The 23,903-nt window shown below is 42.6% G+C and overlaps 1 protein-coding gene across 2 annotated transcripts; it reads left to right on the top strand.

Moving 5' to 3' along the window:
* Positions 1–5,987: 5,987 nt before the first annotated feature.
* Positions 5,988–23,587, top strand: MTX3 (metaxin 3). Of its 2 annotated transcripts, XM_006263709.4 has the most exons (9): positions 5,988–6,098; positions 6,202–6,271; positions 8,364–8,440; positions 9,997–10,089; positions 12,234–12,416; positions 12,529–12,605; positions 19,222–19,379; positions 20,746–20,834; positions 21,713–23,587. In XM_006263709.4, exons 1-9 carry the CDS (start codon positions 6,018–6,020, stop codon positions 21,824–21,826), a joined length of 942 nt encoding a protein of 313 aa, XP_006263771.1. In that variant the 5' UTR covers positions 5,988–6,017; the 3' UTR covers positions 21,827–23,587. The 2 variants fall into 2 exon arrangements, with proteins under 2 accessions (XP_006263771.1, XP_006263772.1); XM_006263710.4 differs by lacking the exon at positions 20,746–20,834 and having other exon boundaries at positions 21,713–21,806.
* The last annotated feature ends 316 nt before the right edge of the window (positions 23,588–23,903 follow it).

Genomic DNA, 23,903 nt, shown 5'->3' with positions numbered 1-23,903 from the left:
AAGAATTGCACATGCTGACCTGAAACTGAATCCGGTCCTAGCAACTACAAAGCACTAGATAATTAAATGTCAGGGTGCAGAGCAAGTTCACAACATACATTTAAAAAAAGGAATTTAAATCCCTGCTCAGTTGTACTGAGATGGTGCACATAAAGGTCATTGTTGTTTTTCAGGCTTCATTTCTATTCAGAACTATTATTAAAATACATTAAAGACTAAACAGGATTTTAGACTCATGCACTTCTTAAAAGGATTTTCACAAAGTACTGTTGATCTGCTATCTGGATGGGGTTATCTGGCCTGTGAGCTTTTGTTTTCTATTGCAAATTGGTTACTGTCTTTTTATTATTGTATATCGCTGAAGTTTCAGCTCCACTTGAACTGACTGGGGCGTAACATGAGTAGAAATTATGAAATGTTAGTGGCATATTTTTTTAAAAGCTTCCATAAATCCAATAACTCATTTTATAGAGCAGTTTCGCACAGGCACATAAGAGCAATCATTAATACAGGGTGTGTGTGAATCTCAACTCAACTGTTAAAATATTTGTCTTTCCTAATGTATGTAAGCCAACAAAATACTAAACATACAGAATATAGAGAAATTGTCAAAACTGTTGGTTTTGCTTTAAAGAAAAGTCAATATCTTGTTCAAATTCCATGTTAATGGGTGGAAAAACCCCAACTGATTAATTCAGCTTTCTTAACATGCAACAAAAGACACACTGTTTTTTTGTGAAAGGTTCCACGGGTCGTTATTTTCAGAACTCAACATACTTGCAAAACTAAGAGAGTGAAATACAGCTCTAAAGCACAGCTGTTTGCTTATATTATAGGTCTATCCCGGGAACTTATAGAAACAAAAATACAGGCTTCAAAGCTTTGCCTGCATAAAAATTCAGATGCAAACCCTACTTTTTAAACCAAGACATATATGCCTTCTTGATGTCCTTGTTTAGCTTCCACTAGCACTAATAGGAGTTTCACACAAGCATCCAGCTGGAAAAAGATCTTGAATACCACCTGGAATGGTGCCCCTGATTCCTGCACTGACTTGAACACAGGGATGAATTTGGCCATAGGGCAATGTAAAGGGTGACCCTTACTATACCTGTTTAACAGATGCGGCCCTTCAGTGCTGCCATTTTAGCCTTCACTTACAGACATGCACGGAACCAGCCCCTATGGGGCCCCTGAAGTTAAGACTACAGTTGCCTTTGACCCTACCACACTCCAGTCCAGGGACACTATGGTGATACGCATCATGTTAAGAGCTACAGATAGACATGAAGCTAAACTGTAGCTGGTCCCTGTGTGGATGATTGAGGAAGGTGGATTCTTTAACCCTTCTTTCCTAGCACACCTGTGCAAGTAGAAACATACTGCATTTACTCAAATCCAAGACTACTTCAAATTTAAGATGCCCCCCCATAATTAGATTCTATACAAGAGAAATGTATAAATTAGTTATAATTTTCCATTAATAGAATCTAATGATTGGAGGGTATTCACCCCTCCGCCCCCCCCATGCTGCAGCAGGGAAAGCAGCAGCAGGAGGTGAGAAGCCAGACCCCCTCCTCCGTGCCTGTGCCTTTCCTCTTGCTGCCTTCCCCACCACCATATGCCCCCTACTCCTTTCCCCCCTGTGCCTGTGCCTGCCCCTGGTTTCCCCCTGGCCACACACCCTCCTCTCCCCCACCAAACAAGCCATCTGGCCAGAGACAGGTGGGGGCAGGCTGGGTACTTGAATGCAAGATGAGACTTTTTTTCTCCCACGTTGATTGGAGAAAAAACCTCACCTTGGATTCAAGTAAATACAATAATTTAGCCCTTAGTGTGGAATAGTTTGCTATCTTCATTAATGTGGTTAATTATACAGTGCTCTGCAAGACATATGGGATAACTATTTCCTTTGGCTTTCCCATATTCCTGATAATTTTGGACAAAATTCTGCTCTCAGATCTGTAGGGCAGGGTTCAACTATGACATTCTGCTCTCACTTTATTTGCAGAACCCCAACAAAAATCATGCAGATCTGAAAGTAACAGACCTTAGAATTAAGTTTCAGCCCTATTGTCATATTTGTACAGAATTTAAAAACCAAGAACATTGGTTGTTGTGTCAACACAGGTCTTTTGTTGGAAGGATGATGTGACATTTTTCCTTTCTGGGTAAAGATGAAAATATTACACTTGCAAATTTTAAAATGTTGAAAACTGAACTTCAGTTCAACGTTTTTAAATTTGAAGGTGTAATATTTCAGTTCAAGTAAGTATTTCAGTTCTCTTAAGTATTACTGAAGTGTATTACTTCAATCTAATTCTAACTAAAAATCATTACTCGTTTTAATTTTTAAATAAAAAAATCGAATTTCCATTCCATGGAAATCAAAGACATTTCAGAATGTCCTTTTGTCACAGATTGGAATGCAATTTAAAAAAAAATCTAGCATAAAAAAAGTCTCAAAGTTTAATTTTAGATATCTCTCTTCACAAATGTATCAAAATTTGTAGTTCTGAAGTCAACGTATTTCATTTCAAAATGTAACTAATTTTAGTTAAAATTATAAACGCAAAATGAAGTGTTTACATAAGTTGTGTTGGAAATTTCCCCAAAACATTTCTATTTAGCCCAAACAGCATTTTACAATTAAAAAAGCATGCCACTATATACTTTTCAAGCTTTTTTTAATCTACAAAGACAAAGCAGTTAGTGAATACAAGAACAGCTGCTAAATCATCTCTCAAAACTTATCATAGAGTTCTGGAGTAAACCTAGAGAAGTATGTTTATTTTTGGTTTAAAGTGGTAATTTTATATTGAAGATGCTCAGTGATCCTAAAATTTGTATTGGTCCTTATGCTAAATACTTTGTGCAAGCTGTTCATGAATGCTGACATGTACAGCCTGGAAACAACACAATTTTCTCAGAAAATTAGGTTGCTTATTCCCCATAGCCCCTACCTATTTTATGTCTGTCTTCAGACTAGTACCAGAAACACAGTGGCTGAATAAGTTGATCTGAGCCTTCAAGAGGCCGAGAAGCATATCAAGATAATCCAAGTCAAATTCCTTTGACAAATTCCTGCATTTATGCAGGAGGTTGGACCCAATGACCCAGAAGGTACCATACACCCTTATGGCTTTGACTGAACCTCTACTTTTTGCTAAGCCTTCCTGACTTTTCAGCTGCTTTCAAAACTAAATCTTAAGATCATGCCCTCCCTTGGCTTCCACTACTCCCATCTTCAATTGTTTCACCTCCTACCTTGCTGATGGCTCCTTTGGTCTCTCATTTAGTAGATCCTTCTCCCCACACCAAGGTGGAGTCCTACAAGCTCCATCTTCCTTCATTACTCTCTGCACTCCGGCTATAAAATGTCTAAAATTATCTTAGCTACTCACATGGTTTAAACTGCCATTCTTACATCGATTACTCGCAACTCCTGACCTGCCTCCCTTCTGTCCAACACTGAGACTGTTGATTCTCTTCAATGGTATCTCATCCTTAATTTACCTTTAGTATAAACCAAACTGTTTTTTTTTCCCCCCAAACTCACCCTTCTTTTTCTTTTCTTTGTTACCAGTAACACCACCATCTTCTTTTGCCATTTAGGACCAGTGATAATGTCTATTCTACCAATTAACTTTACACATCTATACCTCAACTTACCATTTTCCCAATAATTTGCAGAACCCTCTGCTTTTCCTATTCCCACAGAAAAATTATCTTCCAGCTTGTGCCCATCACTTCCCATCTTTACTGCAACCTCCTCTGCTGACACTCTGCTATCTCCTCACCTACGCAGACTGATTCTGCAAAGACCCACCTTACTATTCATTCAGACCGTATACATCACCTCTGATTTGTTTTCCTCTGTTGACTCCCATTTTCTCCAATACATTAAATATAAATTTATACAAAGCTGCTAATATTTTTCACAATTCTTTACATATGCACTCTCCTCTCCCAGTATGTTTACACCTAACCTCTCTAATCCAGGAGCAATGCCAGACTTGATTTCTCATTTGTTCACTTCTCCCTCCTTTCCACATATTTGACCAAATAGTGTAAGACAGATGAGCTCAGCAACCTCTTCAGACCACAGGCTAGAATGACCCAGCTTGGGTCAGAGGAAGGCAGCTATTAGAACCATTCCACCACTGCTGCTTCCCCCTGCTGCTGAAGCCCCACATCTATAGGCTGGATCCAGTGGCTCTGTGGGTTGAATCCGTTCCAAGGGACAAAGATTACCAATCTTTGGTGGAACCTATCATTTTATCCTGCTCCCAACATTTTTTTTTTTAAACAATAATAAAAAGCATTTACATTTCAATACTATGTTGACCTGTTTTAAATAGATGTTATAGCAAATGTCCTTCATTAGCAAAAAATACAGTATTGTCTTAAAACATAAATGGATTACTGATATAGTGTGTAGTACTTTAAATCATGCTTTTGTTTCATTTACATGCAAATAAATGAAACAATTACCTACCAAGGTTCTAAATGTGATAGAGCCTTTATTTTCAAATCATGTACTTTATCTGAGGAAAGATGTGCAGAACTTCTTACAGATATCCAGGTTGTAGCTGTATTGGTCTAGAGTAAAAAGCAATCAGGGCTTGTGGACAGAGGTACTATCTTTTATTAGACCAACAAGATTTTTGCAAAAAAATGTCTTTAATGGCAAGCTTTCGGGCACAAACACCCTTCATCAGGCATCAGAGAAAAGATTCTAAAAGTTCTCTTGGACAGAAATAAAAGTTCATATTTATGAACTTTCATTTCTACCCAGGAGAACTTTTATGAACTTCTTATGATCACTTATATGATTTCTGTGCACTGAACTTCAAATAATTCCTTCACTGAAATTCTACACAAAGAACAATACACAATATACTGGTTGACAGACTTAAAAGGTAAAGAGACTGAGTGAAAGAGGCCACAGTAAAAGGTAGAGACACAAAATATCTCTGCATCCTGGCAAAAACCTGTTCTACAACCCATTTTGTCTTCTGCCCTGCAATGAATTAAACACATCTTTGTTCCAAGTCACTCCTTTAACAATAATGGATATGTTGGCTCTTCAGGATGGGGTACTGGGAGAGGGCGGGTGGGGATTACAGGTGGATCTAGGATTTTAAAAAGGGGAGCGCTGATGGTGTAGTGCATCATCCTGTAAAACAAAACAAAGCTAGAAGATTTGCTGGCATGCGATGGGGCCAGTGCTATTTTAGTCTGTGTAAAGATCAAAGTAAAGTCAAATACAACTGTATCAGCAGATACACAAGTCTGCTAGTTTATATATTAAATTTAAAAAACACAACAAACTAGGCAAGAATTGCCCAAAGACAGTTTAATTAACCCTACAATCATTACAGTTAAACATACATTAGGTATTCGGATTCAAAGAATGACATCTAGTCTCCCTCAGCATCTCGACAGTGCATCCGGCACTTCACTCTCAATCACTTCCACACCCGTCAGCAGTCCCCCGAGTCACTGTCACCCCAACCTGAGTGGCCCGTTTTAGCTACAGCCACAATGCCTGTGCAAGAGCACGCGCGAGAGAGAGGAGCAGGAACCTGAGGAGCAAAACGGCAGAAGAAAGGACAGGTGGATGAACGGGACAGCAAGGCCACCCCCAAGGAGACAGGCCCATAGTGCTATGGAGGGCGCGAGAGCCGTGCTGGCGAGCCAGCAGCCAGCCCACTCCCACAGCGCTGCCTAAGCAGAGATCCCGCTGCCCCTGCCCCTGGGCGGAGCAGGCATCCAGCCGGGAGCACCCGCACCCGCGGGCGCTCACGCTGCGCACCCTTCCCCAGCCCGCGGCGGAGGCCGGGAGAGGCAGACAGACAGGCAGGCAGACAGACAAGGAGCTGCAGCCTAACAGCACGAGAGATGCCCGAGTACAGCGAGGCGGCAGGGCGGCACGTGGCCGCCGCAGCCGGGGAGGCCGGAAGGGGCGTGGCGCCGCAGCGAGCACTTCCGGGGGCGAAGGTGGCGGCAGCGCAATGGCAGCGCCCATGGAGCTGAGCTGCTGGGGAGGAGGCTGGGGGTTGCCGTCCGTGCACACCGAGTCCTTGATCGTCATGGTGACGGCGGGGCGGGGGCTCAGCCCCCCGGGTCCACGCGCGGAGGGGAGGGCAGGGGAGGGGGAACGAAGGGGAGGTGACCCCGCGGCTGGTTCCCTTGCAGGCCTACGCCAGGTTCTCGGGGGCGCCGCTGAGGGTGAGCGCGGTGGACCACTCCTGGAGCGCGCCGCAAGGTACCGCCGCGGGGGATGGGGTCTTTCCGCACGCGCCGCCCGCCCTTAGACCACGGACACGGGGGCACAATGCAGCGAGGTAGCAGAGGGCAGGGAGTTGGAGAAACTGGGCCTGGTAACTGCCCATCTGCCTGCTTTAACACCCCGCCCCCCGTAAGATAAACCAGGGCAGTTTAGCCCTGTCTTGTTCACAGATGGCCTGCCCCAGCCTAGCTCTCGCTTACTGTTGTGCCCAACAGGTGCACAGACCCCAGGGAGTAGCCGCTCCTCAACGAATCCCCACCCCTGGTTACTTTGCTGGACGGTGGTTCTTTGAGCACACCTTTGCACGGGGGTTCAACTGTCAGCAATTCAGTAAATGTCAGTGGGATGCTGCACGCTTGCAAAGTTAGAAGGGTAGAGAAGTGACCTCTCAAAGTCCCCTCCAGCCCCACATCTAGTCCAACCTCCTGCCTGTGGCAGCGTCAGCCCTGTCCAAACCATCCCATTCAATCCCTTATCTAAATCCTGTGTTAGGCTTGTATGTACATGAGTTTCCAGTTTGAAACCGAGAGTCTTGAAAGTAACTTGCTGTCCAGATGACATGAACAAAATGTCCTGAAGAATCGCTGGGGAAGGATGACAGAACTGATGGTCATCAGCACACTGAAACTGACTGCGCTTTGTTTTACAGCTCAGTTAGCTTGCACATGGTTCTTGCAGGCAGGCAGCAATAAGGTGTCTGAAAGTCACCAGCACAAAAAGATTAGAGGCATTTGGTAAAAGTGCTAGTTAGAGAACTCTCAAGCAGACATGAGATCGATACTGTTCCTTTAAATTGAACACAGTTATGGTTGGAGCTTAGAATTCTGTGTGAAAGTATCAAGGGATATAAGTTGTATTAGTGTGAATGGGCAAAACCGTGATGAATTTACATGAGGATAGATGAGAAGAGGGATGTGCCAGAAAATGCAATGAACAGGCAAGTTTGAGATAAGATCACGGGGGGCACGTCTACAAGTGCACTTTAATGCGCATTAGCCTATTTTAATGCACGTTTAAGCATTGCCTAAAAAGTGCTTTTATTTAATGTGCATTAAGCATCACTTAGAAAGCATGCACTTTAGTTAATGTACATTAAGCCAGGCTGATGTGAATTTTCCTAGTACCTCACAGTGGCGATACTGGAATTAATGCATATTAACTAAAGCACATTAATGCATATGTAGACATGTTCAGGGAGAAGTTTTGTATTTTGAACCCTCCTATTAAATACTTTTCTGCTTTATCAGTCAGTAAGTTATTCTCTCTGCATATTCTCTGAAATGGAATCACTGCATGTTAAACAACTTCACCACTTGCAGCTACCATACCATCAGTTTATGCATTCCTTATATCTCTGTAAAACTAGGCTCCCTCAAATTCCTAGGGCCAAATTCATCCCTGGTGTATCTCTGGCTTAACCTTGTACATCAGGAACAATCTTGGTCTATTTACTGTAAGTTCTATAGCTTCTTTTAAACACTGAAAAAAAAAATCAGCTGGTACTACTTAATGATCAGGGTTGCTGTTAATTTGTATTGCAGTAGTACTGAGCAACCAACTAAGGCTAGGCCTCATTGTGCTAGGTACTATATACATTTACAGTATAGGATGGTTCTTTTCACAGTTTAGTCTTTGACCTTGATCTTGCACTTTGATCTATATAGTCAGACCCTTGCATCTTTTTGTGGAGCCTGAGTGAAGTGAGATTTTGGCTTTACTTTAAGGCAGAACATGGCAGGAAAGAGGTAGATCAGGTTAGCAAAGTTGCACAAGTTGGTGGTCTAGAAGCTGAGGTTTTTCAAATAGGTATCTAGCATTAAGCATGCAGATAGCAGCCTGATTTTTTTTTCAAAAGTGCCAAACAACCAACAGATACCACTAATTTCAGTCTAATTGTGATGGGCTTCTTTTGCTGCAAGCACACAAGCATACACACCATTTTACTAGTTCTTACCTGAATGTTGAGCACTCGCGTAAAAGTTGGCAGGATTGGGCCTGTAAAGAATCCATTTCCAATTAGATTAAAATTCTTGTGTGTGAATTCTGACTGTGTAAATCGCACTTTTAGGAGATGTACCAGTGTTGATATCGGAAGATGCTGTTATTGCTCAGCCTGCAAAAATATTAAACTACTTGAGAAAACAGGTAGGTCTCTAAGATACTAAAAAGATGCATTGTGCTTAATTCAATTCAACTGAGATATTTTCCCTCTATGTTGTAATGCATTTACAGGTGTCCCTAAATTTAGCTGTCAATATTCCTATATGTGTTTTTTTGAAAACATGGAACTTTAATTCTGAAATCCTTATGTGCATGCAGTAGTTCTTAATAACTGCTCAGAAGTGACTCAGATGTGGATGATGGTTGCAGAATGGACTTGGGTTTCAGGTTAGTCCTATTTAAGGTTTAAAAATAAAACTAACAAAAAGCTTCATAGAGGAAGCCAACCAAATTAGTTTTAATTGTCTATTAAGCATTTCAATGACTAGCATTTTCCTAATGCTACTGTTTTTATTAATCACATTTAGATAGCTTTTAATAACTAGATTATTCCAAAAAAAAAAGGATTTTACTTTGAAACCGCCAAAGCTTTAGAAAATATTATAGAGTTTTTTGTTCTATTGTTAAACATGTATGTACCTGTGACCACTTTTTGTAATTCATACTATGGTGATATACCTCTCTAGTCTTCCTGAGCTACCATTGAGCATGGTAAAGGATTTTTAAGCACTGTGCTAAACACAACCCAACATTTTAAACATATATTTAGTTTCAATAGCAAAGAACCCTGTTGGAGAATAACACCGTGTCCTTTTATCTATCCTTATGCGAGATATTATTAGCCCTTATGCTCTGAAATATTAAGGTGACTTTCCACCAAAATTGGGGCAGATCAGAGCTAGTATTTCTAATATGTTTAAAGTCTATATGCACTAAAGAATACAAAAATTGCATGTCCCACCTCTCAAAAATTTTAAAGAATAAAAAATTGCAATTGTAACTTGCTTGCAAGTTACTTTTGTAAAAGCAGCAAATTTCTATGTGCATAAATCATCCATATAGCTCAGCCTTATGTTTTTTGAGAAGATTCCTGTGTTTGCTGGAGAAACCAGGAGTGGTATACTATAGTATCCACACACATGCATTTCTTCTTTTTTTTCCCTTGGTTGTAAATCTAAATGCCGATTCACTTAAATGGAATTGGATTTTTGGCATCACGGAGCTTAGAATTTAAGTGCATGTATAACTTTTACACTTCTAAAATGTTAACTTTGAAAACAATTTTAAAAACAACCTGTGTGTATGACATTACAGGAAGCAAAGGCATGTACCTGGCAGGAGATGTGTAATAGCTAGTGGGACCTAAGTAAAACATATTGCATTTATGTCATTCGGATGCTGATTAGAAAGTATCTTGGGCTCAGGGACAGTATCTGTTTCTTGGAGAGATGCCTAAAATGTGTACTGGGTAAAAGAGTTGTAGTGGGGATATAAGTCAGGATGGAGAGTTGAAAGAAGATGGTTTACATTTTTCTGTTCTTCCACTTCAGGGTTTAAAATTATTTTGTTAAAATACCTGCTTATTTTACCTGTTTAACTTTGCAGCAGTTCTGAATCATAGTGAATCTTTTCTATTCGAAAAGTTGCACGTGATCCTGGATTTATGTGGTCTGTATTCTCATGTTTGTTTTAATTGACAGAAATACAATGCTGATTATGAACTATCTGCAAAACAAGGAGCTGACACACTGGCATACATTGCATTACTTGAAGAAAAACTGCTTCCTGCTATAGTAAGCATCGCCCCTTGTGTAGTGGTCAAGACTTTGCAAAAATGAAGAGTAAGGGGTGCCAAGTTTGTGATATTGCAAGGAGGCCTGGCCATCAACACTTGCTAAGTAATTTTGAAAAATTTGGCTAATGTCTGATTTTTAATTTTTTTTTTTTTTTAAATATCTGGTTGTGAAATCATTAGCAGAAAATGTGTCTTTAGTTGGGGGAGAGGAGGATAACGTTATTTTAAACTTTAAATATAAGGGTATAAGTTACTGGATATTTATAATAGAGAAGATATTAGGTGCGTAGCCATTTCTCTAAACTGAATGTTATAGGATGGGCTGGACAGCCTGTGACACGCGTGCTACCAGTGGCCGGGACAGCCTTTCTGTGTGGCATATGGTATACGGGGAAGGGAGCAGGTAGCACAGAGACAGATTTTCCACCACAGAGGGGAAAGAGTTTTGGAGTGGCGGTAATTTGTAGGCCTGATCTTGGCAAAACTAATTCCAAAATTTCTTTTAGGAAAGCAAGACATTTCTGAGAGACTCTTTAAACTTAAACAATGCCTGTTTTTTCTTTAAAGCACTTTTTTTGATAAACTATGCCATGAAAACTGTTTATCCTAGAATTTCAAACCTGTTTCACTCAATATTCCTGGTACATTTGGTGTATCTGACTGTTTTTGTGTTGTAAGGTACACAATTTTGGAATTTTGTATAACAGGTTTTTTAATTTCTACAGAGAACTCACAGTTGATAACCTTTGCCAAAAGTATGCTATGTAAAGAGGCATTGGTAGAGGTTGTAAGACCTTTAGCAGAATTTTTTTACATTTGAGGGAAGCTATACATCCTAGCATGAGCGCTTAATTCAGGTACTGTTATTGCCATATGCTCTGTTAAAGAGCATTTGCTGTCCACGTAACAAATTATAGTTGTAGTAAAATATTTTTCCAGATGGCAAAGTAGCCATCCGTAGCAAGTTGTTCTTTCTCAATGTTTAGATTTTTTTGAAAGGTACATCTAATCTAGTTGTTCAGAAACAACTACTTCAAAATACACTTTAGACTCTAAATACATATCAGTTATATTTAAACATGAGCATACCTTATTTACTAAACATGTAAGTGTCTAGAACTTCACAATTAATATTCTCAAGAACATTAAATCTAACTCTATTTGGCTGCTTGCAGATGTTAACCCCCACCCCCCAAAAAAACCAACAATAAACAAACCAAAAAACAAAAAAGCCCCACACTGTTTACTAGAAGCAGCAGCATGTTAGTTCAACCTGGCTGTGCAGCATCCATATAGATCACCCACTTCAGTAAAACTTTTTAGTGCTTTGATTTAAGTTGAATCGATCAGCTCTTAGATAAAAGCTTCACTTAATTACCTTATCTAGACAAATGTTGGGCGAGCTGAGTCCATCTAAGGCACTGTCTCTTTTGGGCATGCACTGGGCTTAGCACAGGAGCACCACAAGTTTAAAGTAAAGCACCGTTTTTTGTTTGGTTTTGTTTTTTAAAATCTGCAGGCAGCCTTGATGTCTGTATTACAGAGGCTATTGCTGTATAGCTGTATCTCATCAATATCTAGCGTAGGGTACAACCTTCACTCACATACTGAAAATACAGAAAAAAATACTACATTCCAAAACTGGATATCTACCTCCATATCTGGGTTGAATGACTTGCTTCTGTTTGTACAAAAAATTCACCTACTATAATAAAGACATACTAAACCAATTCCAGCCACTGGTCAGTGATTCTAACTTAACTGCTTTGCCTTCAGCTACCCTGTTATCTCTATCCCACTGTAGGTAGCCCTAATATACTATCTTAAAGTTATCACTTTATGGTGATGAAGAAAAAATAGATATCATTTAAGTTCCTTAAAAGAATGTGTGCTGTATACGCTTTCCATGTGACTGATACTTTACCATAAAAAGTGTGGATCTACAGGATCAGTCTTGGGTTTATTAAAGGCTTTCTTTTTATATATCATATCTTAATGTTTTAGGCTTGGGATTATAACTTAAGGAATCCTTTTTGCTGTAATATGAATATTGCCATTTGTGTCAGAGACCATATGCAGAGCCTATAGATTAACATAAACTTAATGTTCTCATTTAAACTCCTTTTAACACTGTCTATGCAGTTGCACACATTCTGGGTTGAGGCGGAAAACTACTGCAGTGTAACCAAGCCCTGGTACGCTTCAAGGATTCCATTCCCCCTGCGTTTGTATCTACCTGGAAAGATGTCTAGGAAAGCACTTAACAGAATCCTGCTGATGAGGGGTGAGCCTCCCCTGTACCGTCTCAATGACGTAGAAGCACAGGTATGCTCTGCTTTGTGAGTAACACAGCTTGCAAATTAGTAGTAGCAAGGAGATTTGGAACTGATGCTGACATGCTTTTATTACCCTTGAATTTATTTATTTATTTAATTAGATATACAGAGATGCCAAGGAGTGTCTAAATCTCCTATCAAATAGATTGGGAACGTCTCAGTTTTTCTTTGGAAACACGTGAGTGCACACCTTATGGTTAAACTCTTGCAAGAATGTTATGTGCTGTTCTGCAGTTGGAGCATTTAACTTCATTTTTGGAGAAAAGGTCCAAGGAAAAATGCATGCATTATGAACTAACATGCTACTTAGGCATCAAAGGAACCAGAGAAAATAACCCACTTCATAGTAGGTAGGGTCAGAAGGGACCTGAGCAGATCAAGTCCAACCCCCTGCCGTGGCAGGAAAGAGCACTGGGGTCAAATGTCCCCAGCTAGGTATTCATCCAGCCTCCTTTTAAAGACCCCCAGAGTAGGAGCCAGCATCACTTCTCTTGGAAGTTGGTTCCAGATCCTAGCTGTCCTGATAGTGAAGTAGTGCATCCTGATATCTAGCCTGAATCTACCCTCTGCTAGCTTGTCACCATTATTTCTTGTCAGTCCTGGGAGTGCTCTGGGGAACAGAGACTCTACCAATGCCTGCTGGTCCCCCCTGACTAATTTGTAAATGGCCACTAGATCCCCCCCTCAACCTTCTCTTGTGGAGGCTGAACAGGTTCAGGTCCCTTAGCCTCTCCTTGTAGGGCCTGCCCTCCTGTCCCCTGATTTTGCGAGTGGCCCTCCTCTGGACCCTCTCCATGTTGTCCACATCCCCCCTGAAGTGCGGTGCCTAGAACTGGACGCAGTACTCCAACTGTGGCCTAACCAGTGTCGCATAGAGGGGGAGGATCACCTCTTTGGACCTGCTTGAGATGCATCTGTGGATGCATGACAAGGTATGGTTGGCCTTCCTGACCACATCCCCACACTGTCGGCCCATGTTCATATTGGCCTCAATAATGACTCCAAGATCCTTCTCTGCCTCTGCACTGATGAGAAGGGAGTTCCCCAATGTGTAGGTATGCTGCTGGTTCTTCCTCCCAGGTGCGGTACCCTGCACTTGTCAGTGTTGAAACCCATCCTGTTCTCATCCACCCACCCCTGTAGCCTGTTCAGATCTGATTGCAACCTATTCCTTCTTTCTAGCATGCCCACTTCACCCAACGTCTTAGTGTCATCTGCAAATTTGAACAGGGTGCATTTTTTCCACTTTGTCCAAATCACTGATGAAGATGTTGAACAGTGCGGGCCCGAGGACTGAGTCCTGAGGAACCCCACTGCCCATATCCCTCCAGGTCGAATAAGACCTGTCCACCACCATGCTCTGGGTGCGGCCCTCTAGCCAGTTAGTGACCCATCTGACTGTGTAGGCATTGACACCACCGTCTCATAGACATAGATTTCATAGACATTAGGGCTGGAAGGGACCTCAGAAGATCATCGAGTCCAGCCCCCCGCTCAAAGGGCAGGACGTCAGCTGGGGTCATAGGATCCCAGCAAGATAAGCATCCAGTTTCATCTTGAAGGTGTTCAATGAAGGCGCTTGAACAACCTCCGGCGGCAGGCTGTTCCAGACCTTGGGGGCTCGGACAGTAAAGAAATTCTTCCTTATGTCCAGCCTGAAACGATCTTGTAGTAGTTTGTGACCATTTGTCCTCGTCATCCCTTGGGGCGCTCTGGTGAACAAACGTTCCCCCAGATACTGGTGGTCACCCCTGATAAACTTGTAGGTGGCCATCAGATCACCCCTGAGCCTGCGCTTTTCCAGGCTAAAGAGCCCCAGGGCTCTCAGCCTGTCATCGTAGGGTCTGCTTCCCTGACCCCGATCATGCGCGTGGCTCTTCTCTGGACTCTCTCAAGCTTCTCCACATCCTTTTTGAATTGTGGAGCCCAAAACTGGACGCAGTACTCCAGCTGCGGCCTCACTAAGGCCGAGTACAGGGGGAGAATGACGTCCCGGGATTTGCTTGAGAAGCATCTATGGATGCAAGCCAGTGTTTTGGTCGCTTTACTAGCCGCAGCATCGCATTGCAGGCTCATGTTCATCTTGTGGTCAATGATGACCCCCAAGTCTCTTTCTTCCATAGTGCTAACCAACATAGCACTGCCGAGCCTATAAGGATGCTGCGGGTTTTTCTTCCCAAGGTGGAGAACCTTGCATTTATCGGCATTGAACACTATCAGATTTTCATCCGCCCACTTGCTGAGCCTGTCCAGGTCAGCCTGGATCACCCGCCTGTCTTCTGGCGTGGATGCTTTGCCCCAAAGTTTGGTGTCATCGGCGAACTTGGCCAGTCCGCTTCTGACTCCAGTGTCCACATCGTTAATGAAGATGTTGAACAGTATGGGTCCAAGGACAGAGCCCTGGGGGACCCCACTGGTCACAGGACACCACGATGAGTGACTTCCATCAATTACTACCCTCTGGGTCCGACCCCGGAGCCAATTTTCCAGCCAGTGGATCGTGGGGGACCCAAGGCAACAATTGGCCAGTTTCTCCAAGAGACGATCATGGGACACCAGATCGAAGGCTTTTTTGAAGTCAAGATATATGACATCAATCTCATCTCCCTTGTCCAGGTGATAGGTCACCTGGTCGTAGAAGGAAATGAGATTGGTCAAGCAAGACCTACCCGCAACAAACCCGTGCTGGCTACCCCTTAAGATGTTGGCGTCGGCCAGTCCATTAAGGATGGCCTCCTTAATAAACTTTTCTAAGATCTTCCCCGGGATAGAAGTCAGGCTGATGGGCCTATAGTTAGCCGGATCCACTTTCCCCCTTTCTTGAAGATAGGCACCACGTTGGCCTTCTTCCAGTCTTCGGGCACTACACCAGAGCGCCAAGAGTTTTCAAAGATCCGCGCTAGAGGCTGGGCTATGATGCTCGCCAGCTCCTTGAGTACCCTGGGGTGAAGATTGTCAGGGCCGGCTGACTTGAAGGTATCCAGCTTCTCAAGATGTTCCTTCACAAAGTCAGCATTAATGGAGGGCAGGGGATCACCCTCACCCGGACTTCCCGGCCCTGTAGCAGGCACGGGCGTCCCATGGGGCTGATGAAAGACCGACGCAAAGTACCCATTTAATAGGTTGGCTTTTTCCTGGGCGTCAGTTGTCAGTTGCCCCATCTGGTTCAGCAGGGGTCCAACGTTGCCCCTGCTTTTCCTCCGGCTCCCCACATATCTGAAAAAGGACTTTTTATTGTCCTTGATGCTCAAAGCTAGCTGGAGTTCAGTTGCAGCCTTGGCTTTCCTGGTCTGCTCCCTACAGGACCGGACCAGTGCAGAATAATCCTCCTTGGAGGTGACTCCCATCCTCCATCCTTTGTAGGCCTTTCTTTTTAGCCTCAGGAGGTCTGCTAGGTCCCTGGAGAGCCAGGGGGGCTGCTGTGCCCTCTTGCTGCCTTTCCTCCGAGATGGAATAGACTTAGTTTGTGCATTGAGGATCGCTCCCTTGAGGAGCAACCACTCTTCTTGAACTCCCCTCTCCCTGCGGTCACAGTCCCTTAGGGCCTCACTGACAAGCCTCCTGAGCTTGTCAAAGTCGGCTTTCCTGAAGTCAAGGACTTGCGTGTTGCTGACCGACTTGCCAGCTTTTCGGCAGATGGTGAAGGTGATCAGCTCGTGGTCGCTGTCACCCAGCTTCCCATCGATCACGAGGTCGCCGACTAGGTCCTCCCCAGTAGCCAGCACCAGGTCGAGCAGCGCTTTGCCTCTCGTTGGCCCATAGACTTCTTGAGTCAGGTAGAGGTCATCCACGCACGAGAGGAAGCTCTGCGACCGCTCAGATTTTGCTGAGCGATCCTCCCACGAGATGTCTGGGTAATTGAAGTCACCCATGACAACCATGGTCCTGGAGCAAGCTGCCTCAGCCAGTTCCTGGGCAAACTCCTGGTCTAGCTCAGGACTTTGGGTGGGAGGTCTGTAATAGACTCCCACCATTGTGTCCCCTGTGCCGCGTTCCCCACGGATTTTAACCCAGAGGGTCTCCAGCCGTCCACCCTGGTGGCCAATATCGGTTTGCAGGGACGCGTAGCTTTCCTTAACATAGAGAGCTACACCACCGCCCCTTTTGTCTACACGATCCCTCCTGTACAGGGTATAGCCATCTATCCCCGTGGTCCAGTCATGGGTGGAGTCCCACCAGGTCTCCGTGATCCCTATGACATCGTAATTGTTTGCACTGAGCAGGAGGATGAGTTCCTCCTGCTTATTCCCCAAGCTCCTGGCATTTGTGTACAGGCAGGCAAGCGCCCCCTGGGGGGCTCCTTCCTTGCCCACAGATTTTACCAGGGCTGGGGCTGGGGCGGGCTCCCTTGAGTGCCATGATCCGCTGGCTTTGCAAGATTTGCTCAGCGGGCCAGCAGTGGCGGTCGTGTCTCATAGTTTTTTAATGAGAATGGGGTGAGAGACAGTGTCGAAATCCTTCCTGAAGTCCAGAAAGACTATATACACTGCACTACCTGCATCCAGGGATTTGGTGACCTGGTCATAGAAGGCAAGCAGGTTGGTCTGAAAGGACCTGCCTCTTATGAACCCATGTTGGTTGCCCCTAAGCATAGTCTCCCCTGCTGGCCCCTTGTGGACATGTGCCAGGATAATTTTCTCAAAAAGCTTCCCCAGGACTGAGGTAAGACTAACAGGCTTATAGTTTTCTGGGTCCTCCTTCCTCCCTTTTTTGAAAATGGGAATCACATTGGCCCTTTTCCAGTCCTCCAGCACCTCGCCAGAGCACCATGAGTGTTTGTAAAGCCGTGCCAGAGGTCTTGCAATAACCTCTGCTAATTCCCTCAGCACTCTGGGGTGGAGATCACCAGGACCTGCTGATTTTAAATACGTCCAGTCCCTCCAGAAGTTCCCTGACTAGGTCCTCACTGACCCAAGGCCTGGGTGTGCCTCCCACAGGGCTTACAGGGGTCCCAGTAGGGGATGACCAGGTCCCTACTCAGAAAAATGGAGGCAAAGAAATTGTTAAATAGGTTAGCTTTGCTGTCTGGTGCGATGACCAGATTTCCTAGCATGTCCTGCAGAAGCCCCACATTACCTGGTACCATCTTTTTGCCTCCTATGTATTTAGAAAAGGACTTCTTGTTGTCCTTAATCTGGGTAGCTAGTCCCAGTTCCATCTCTGTCTTGGCCTTCCTGACCACCCCCCTACAGTCCTGAGCAACAGAGGATAGTCTTCTCTGGCCCCTCCCTTCCAATGGGTGTACACCTTCTTTTTAGCTTGGAGACGTTTCCAGATGCTTTTGGTGAGCCATGGGGGCCTTTGCGCCCTCTTTCCCCCTTTGATCTGTGTAGGGATTACCTCCCTTTGGGCTTGGAGGATTGTCTCCTTAAGGAACGACCACTATTCTTGGACACCCAATTCCACCCCCCCCGCCCGGGACCTCAATGCCTCCCTCACTAATCTCCTTACCTCATTGAAATCTGCCCTCCTGAAGTCCAGGGCTGCTGCCTTGCTGCAGGCCTTCACCACCTTGTGCTGGATGGTGAATTCCAGCAGGCAGTGATCGCTGTCGCCCAGGTGGTCGAGCACCCTCAGTCACCCCACCAGGTCATCGCCCGTGGCCAAGACCAGATCTAACAAGGCATCTCCCCTGGTGGGGCTCTGCACCTCCTGGGTTAGATGGAGGTCCTGTATCTCAGCTAGGAACCTACGTGAGCGGTCAGACCTGGCTGACTGCTCCTCCCAGCAGATGTCTGGAAAGTTTAGGTTGTCCATGATGACCACATCCTTTGACCTGACTGCCTCCATGAGCTGACTTAAGAATTCCTGGTCTAGCTCTTTTCCTTGGTTGGGTGGTCTGTAGTAGACCCTCACTATTAAGTCCCTTTCTCCCTGACCTTGTATTCTAACCCAGAGCACTTAGGTCTGCCTGTTCTCTGACCCAGTGCTACTCATTGAGGATGTGTATTGCTCCTTGACATAGTGCCACACCCTCACCTTTCCTCCCTTTCCTATCTCTCCTGTACAGCCTATAGCCCTTGATGTTCACTGCCCAGTCATGTGTTGGGTCCCACCACATTTTGGTGAGCCCCACTTCACTGAAACCTTCACTGTTTTCCCCATTTATTTAAATATCATTTGCTGGTAATGATTTTTTCTTGAGCAAGATCATTCCACTACAACTGTAGCAGAAGCATTTCTGTATAGGCCAAACTTCCAATTTTAGCCAAATCCCAAGGCCTTTTGCACTTGGGAATGAAGGCCCTATATGCATCACACCCATGGGAAGTCTGCTCTGCAAGTAGACTCTACAGTTAGTTGCTAACCTAGGAGCTCTTTTCATAGTAGCTCTAGGGATTTTGGAATTGGACTAAAGGAAAGGGCAGCTGTAGGGACCCTGGGTCTTCTAAATGCATGCTGAGGCGCAGTGTCTCTTGTATATAATTTGCTGCCTCCTTCCATTTATAGATTATAGTATTTGATATGCTGTGCCTCATAACCTGTGACCATTGTCTTCCCCTGCATAGGACACCAGTTTGTTCTTAAAGTAGTATGAGTAGTAGTTTGTAAAGCATCTTGATTACACACCATGCATAGAAGTTTGGCCAGATTTTAAATTCTGAAATTACCATTTTAGGTTTTAGTTGTGTCACTGTCCCGGAGGCAGTGAAGCTAATCATCATCTTGTGCCATATTAATGTGACCTCAGAAGACCTGCCAAAATGTGTTTTTATTTTTCTTGGTGTGGGTGGAAAGTGGCTTGTGGAATAACCGTAATCTTTTTTTTTTTTTCTTCTTCACATTCCTTCTAGACCTACAACCTTGGATGCCTTTGTGTTTGGTTTCCTTGCACCTCTTTATAAAGTGCATTTCCCCAAAGTCCAATTACAGGAGCACCTGAAACAACTTCACAACTTGTGTCGCTTCTGTGATGATATCCTGAGTGGCTACTTTAGACTAAGTGTCACAGGTAAGTGCCATGTCTGTTTCCTATCCCCTTTTTTGGCATCAGTAGTATATTAGACAGATGAATGCCAAGTTTTCCCCTGGATGCTAAATCAGAACAAGGTTCTCCGGTTACAAGACTTCAAAGCCTTGGTCTGTGGCTTTTTAAGAGGAAGTTGGAGAGGGGAAACAGTTGTTCCCAAATTTTATGACAGGTTAAAGTGACCATTCAGTGACAACACTGCCTGCTTAACACTTTTAGAATCTTTCCTCAGTCCTGTTTCTGTTCCCAAATAATATACATGTTATTGATTTGGTATATGAGATTTGAACATGATTCCCTTTGTTCTTTCAGCCTAAATAGAACTTTCCTTTGAGTTAAGACAAGAACTTGAGTTATAGGGAAAAATTCTAGGCCTTGAACTGAACAGGTCTTGGTTTCAGTGGGAGTCTCCTCCATAAAGGACCTCTACTGAGTAAAGGTCTTAAAATTTTTTTCCTTCTCAATCACAGTTCTGTTTCTTTTGCAGAAAACATCTTACATATGTAAGCCATATTAAGACTGTAGTATGGGTCTTCATTCCCTCTTTAAAGGCCATGTAAGAAGTTTGAATCCAATACTATTTCCCACCCAGTAGACCTAGTCCTCTAACTAGAGCACTAGAGACTTCTGCTTCTAGATCCTCTCATCCCACGTTTAGTACCTGTGGATGACCGAATAAGAGGTATCATTTACACCACTATTGCCTGTTAGGAACCAGATCTACTGACATAGACACCAAAAGCTACGATGATAGTACCTCTCTTCATTTTGTTACCTGGTAGTGGAGAGTGTATGGTGCTTCTGCTTCCTTTCCTTGTAAGGCTGTAGAAAGATAGAAGGCATAGAATACATTTGGGAATAGAAAAGGAGATACTGATATTAATAACCCTGTATCTGCCAGACTACACTGAAATAATTCTGCTTATTCTAGAAATTTTATATAGAACTGCTAATAACTTACTAAAATGAGTGGGTGATGGAAAGGAGAAGGAGGATTAGTGTTACCTTTGAAAAATACATATTTGGTAGTTGGATCTTGCCTACAACTATAATTTTGTTATTAAATTTCCATGCAAACAAAATGGCTTGTAAAGATGAGATTTTTACTTGGGAGATGTGGCCACTGTGATGAGAGGAGAGTATGTGAGGTTTTTTTTAAAACATGGGGTTACTGTTTGGAAGCAGTTTACCTTAACCTCTGTGATACAAGATTTATTTCTAACTCTATTTAGTGAGGTGAGGTGAAAAAGTACATGACTTTTCTGTCCAAAAAAATCTCTTCAAGAAACTTTAAAGCTCTTCTAAAATATATCTTTTCATTTTTTACCTCTCTACCTTCACTCTTCAGGCTTTTCTCCAGCTGGACAGGATACAGTAGATGCAAATCTACAGAAACTCACACAGCTTGTAAATAAGGAATCCAACTTGATTGAAAAGGTTATTTTTGCTTCACTCTTCATTTTCCTGTAATTCTTGTGACTTTGTGCACACAGTATTCTTGCATATTAAGTAATTACTATAAATTACTATAAGTAATTTACAATGCAAGCTCCTAGTGTTTCTTTGCTAAGTAGTTAATTTACACAGAGATAGAGGAACATCATGTTATCCTTTGAAAGAAGTCAGTAATGCATTTTTGTTCTTTATGGAATAAATGTTTTGCTGTATTCAAAGCAGGACTATTTTGTAAAGAAAATGCTGTCTTTACATTTACTGAAAGCTCACACAATATAGGAGTAGGAGGAATATGTATTGTTTTGCAGCAGGAGTTGAAGGACTCAGTGTGGGATCAGGTTGTATCTCCTAGGCGCATTGTTCCCCCATAAAACAAGTTCTGGTCTTAAAATGTATCATCTTTCAAAGGTTTATCTTATCAGCTGTCTTTTTATGGAAAAACTTGCTTAACCTTATCCCTAGGAACTGCAGTCATCCTGGACAAGGAATTGGTAATGATGGGGGCAGTGTTTTACTTCTACATCTGCAGTTCCAATCAACTTGTATTACAGATGAAATCATTCCTGTTTGATGGCTGTTGAGAGCCTTGTGCAACTAGTTGTAGTCTATGGATGGCCATATCATAAAATCTGCGTGCATAATGCTTCGACCTCTGATCTGCCATGTGGCCTTCTCCTGCCTCCACCAGAAGCAGGCATATAGGGATGAAAAAGGAACCCAGTAACCTTTTCTGGCCAGGATAGAGACCAAAAATAGCATGGCGGGACCACTCACCTTAGTTGGATCCCTACAAACATGCTCTTGTCAGGTAACTGTGTTTTCCTATATGCCAGGTTTACCTTCCATTTTGTTTCCTGCAGATGGATGATAACCTTCGTAAGAGTCCTCAACATCCCCCTCGGAAGCTGACAACACTCAAGCTTAGTGCAGCCGGGGAGGAAAGCAGTTTGTTGACCCGTTTGTCACCCTGCTAGTTAATTGCCTATGAATATGCATTTGCCTTCAAGTTATCCAAATGTCAAAATATATATATTATATATTTTATATAGTCTGAGGGAGTGAAAGAGGTGCAAGTAGGGTTTAAAACCAGAACAGACTGACCCATACTCTTGGCATTGCTATAAGAAATAGTCCAGTTTGACAATACTTTAAGTTGAGGTTAGAATGATATCTTAAACCATGTACTGTATGAAATTGCCTTAATTTCTGCTTTTTAGGTTACCACATTTGTTGACCAAAAAAGCTAAGATTTCATGATGCTGAACATACAATTTACAAGTTTATTTTTATGCTTTCTGGTTTTGCTGTGATTATGTTACTGCTCAGTCAGGTCACTCTACAGTGCTTTCAGCATTTTTCTGCAGACTATATAAGGATCTATTATACAACTTGGGGAAAAGTTTGGAAGAGTATGAAAACATTTCAGTTCCTCTGCATTAAAGGCAATAAGAGTGAGGGATGTTCATATTTAACATGCTTTCACAAGCAGAGCTATGTCTTGTATATTGTAAGAGTATGTGGGTTCTAAAGCAATCACATTGCACTTTGATACAAATATTTAAGTGTGTGATAGGGGCCGTTAAAAGATTACCTGAAGATTGTAGCACCTCACCTCAGACATGGTACTGAAATCTGAACTTTCTCATAGGAGAATATTTCATGCTACAAAACACAGTGGAGAGAATGGTAATGTCTTTTAAAAAGAAAAGAGCAGATGAACAGATATGTTGCTGGGCTGGACTGAAATGCATTGTGGTGCTTATTGTGTTAAAAAAAAGTATGCACAGGCAAATCCACACAGGCAAATCCACTTTATGCTATATCTGTTTCTAGCCCAGTCATTGGTATCTTGCTATTAGAAGCACTGTTTATTTGTGCAAAACAAAAGCTTGTCTAGTCCTATTCCGTATTTAGTAAAGTCCAAAGGTCAGAGTTTAAACTGTAATATAATTCTGAATATAGTCTTTATTTATTTGGTAAAGGAAGATGCAGGTATTACATTTCCCCTTAGCAGCAGCTTTGCCTGTTCTGAAGACCCAGGCAAGTTTTATTGCTAAAGACTTGATTCTAAGATCTTGATATATTGGCAGATACTTCATGAATGATGTCATCAGGAATTTTAAAGGTGCTCAGTCAAAGTGGCAGCTGCTTTTTGTCAAGTGCTAACCTTACAAATAGGATTCAGATGGATATGCATGTAGGGTTACTACTCCAACTTCATATTTGCCAAATCAAAAGAAAGCAGTCTTTCAACAGTTTGCCTTCTAACTACTTGCTATGTTCTGTATGTGTAGGTAAACTATACAGACAAGAATGTAGATTGTGTATATACTGTAATTTTAGTCTATGAATTGATTAAAAGAATGTAATAATCTTAACTTTAACGTATATTTATAAATAAAACTGGGGGTTTTCAATGGACACTGCGATATAAACTACGTTTCATGCTACTTCTAGAATGTTTTAATATTTGGAAAACATTTCATAACTTAGTGGAGTAAACTGACAATCTTACAGATGTAAAAAATTTGGCTTCAGACTCTCTTTTATTGTCTGTATCTTGACAAAGGATTTATAATGTTGCATGACTTCTCCAAAGTTCTTGTCTGTTAAACATGTAATGATTTTGTTAACTGTCCCTGTGTATATGCATGTTTGCCCTTGAAAATTTCTCTTTGTAAAAGATAAGCTATATGCTTGCTTTGAAATTAAAGGCTTTGGAGTTTTTAGTAGCATTTCGTATACAGATCTGAAAATTTTTTGTTTTTGAGCCAATGTATCCTATGGAAGGGCTTACATATGATCTGTAAAAGATTTCTGCTCAGTGGTATAGTCAGTTAGCAGTATAAACAGGATCAAGATGGGTGGATGTGCTCAGCACCTTTATATTATATTTTGATTTTAAATCTCGATGTCTGTTTAGATAAGCTTTTCTACCACAATCTTTTTATATATAAAGTTGTCCAAGCTCCACTTCAATTAAGTATACACTCTGGAACACCTTTGGCCAGATTGGTAATGGACCCTATTAAACCTTCATTTAGCAGTGGT

This window comes from Alligator mississippiensis, chromosome 3 (assembly GCF_030867095.1).
Source record: "Alligator mississippiensis isolate rAllMis1 chromosome 3, rAllMis1, whole genome shotgun sequence".
Lineage (NCBI taxonomy): Eukaryota > Metazoa > Chordata > Crocodylia > Alligatoridae > Alligator > Alligator mississippiensis.
Note: the sequence above shows the minus strand (reverse complement) of the source record. Positions and strands in the feature narration are given on the sequence as shown.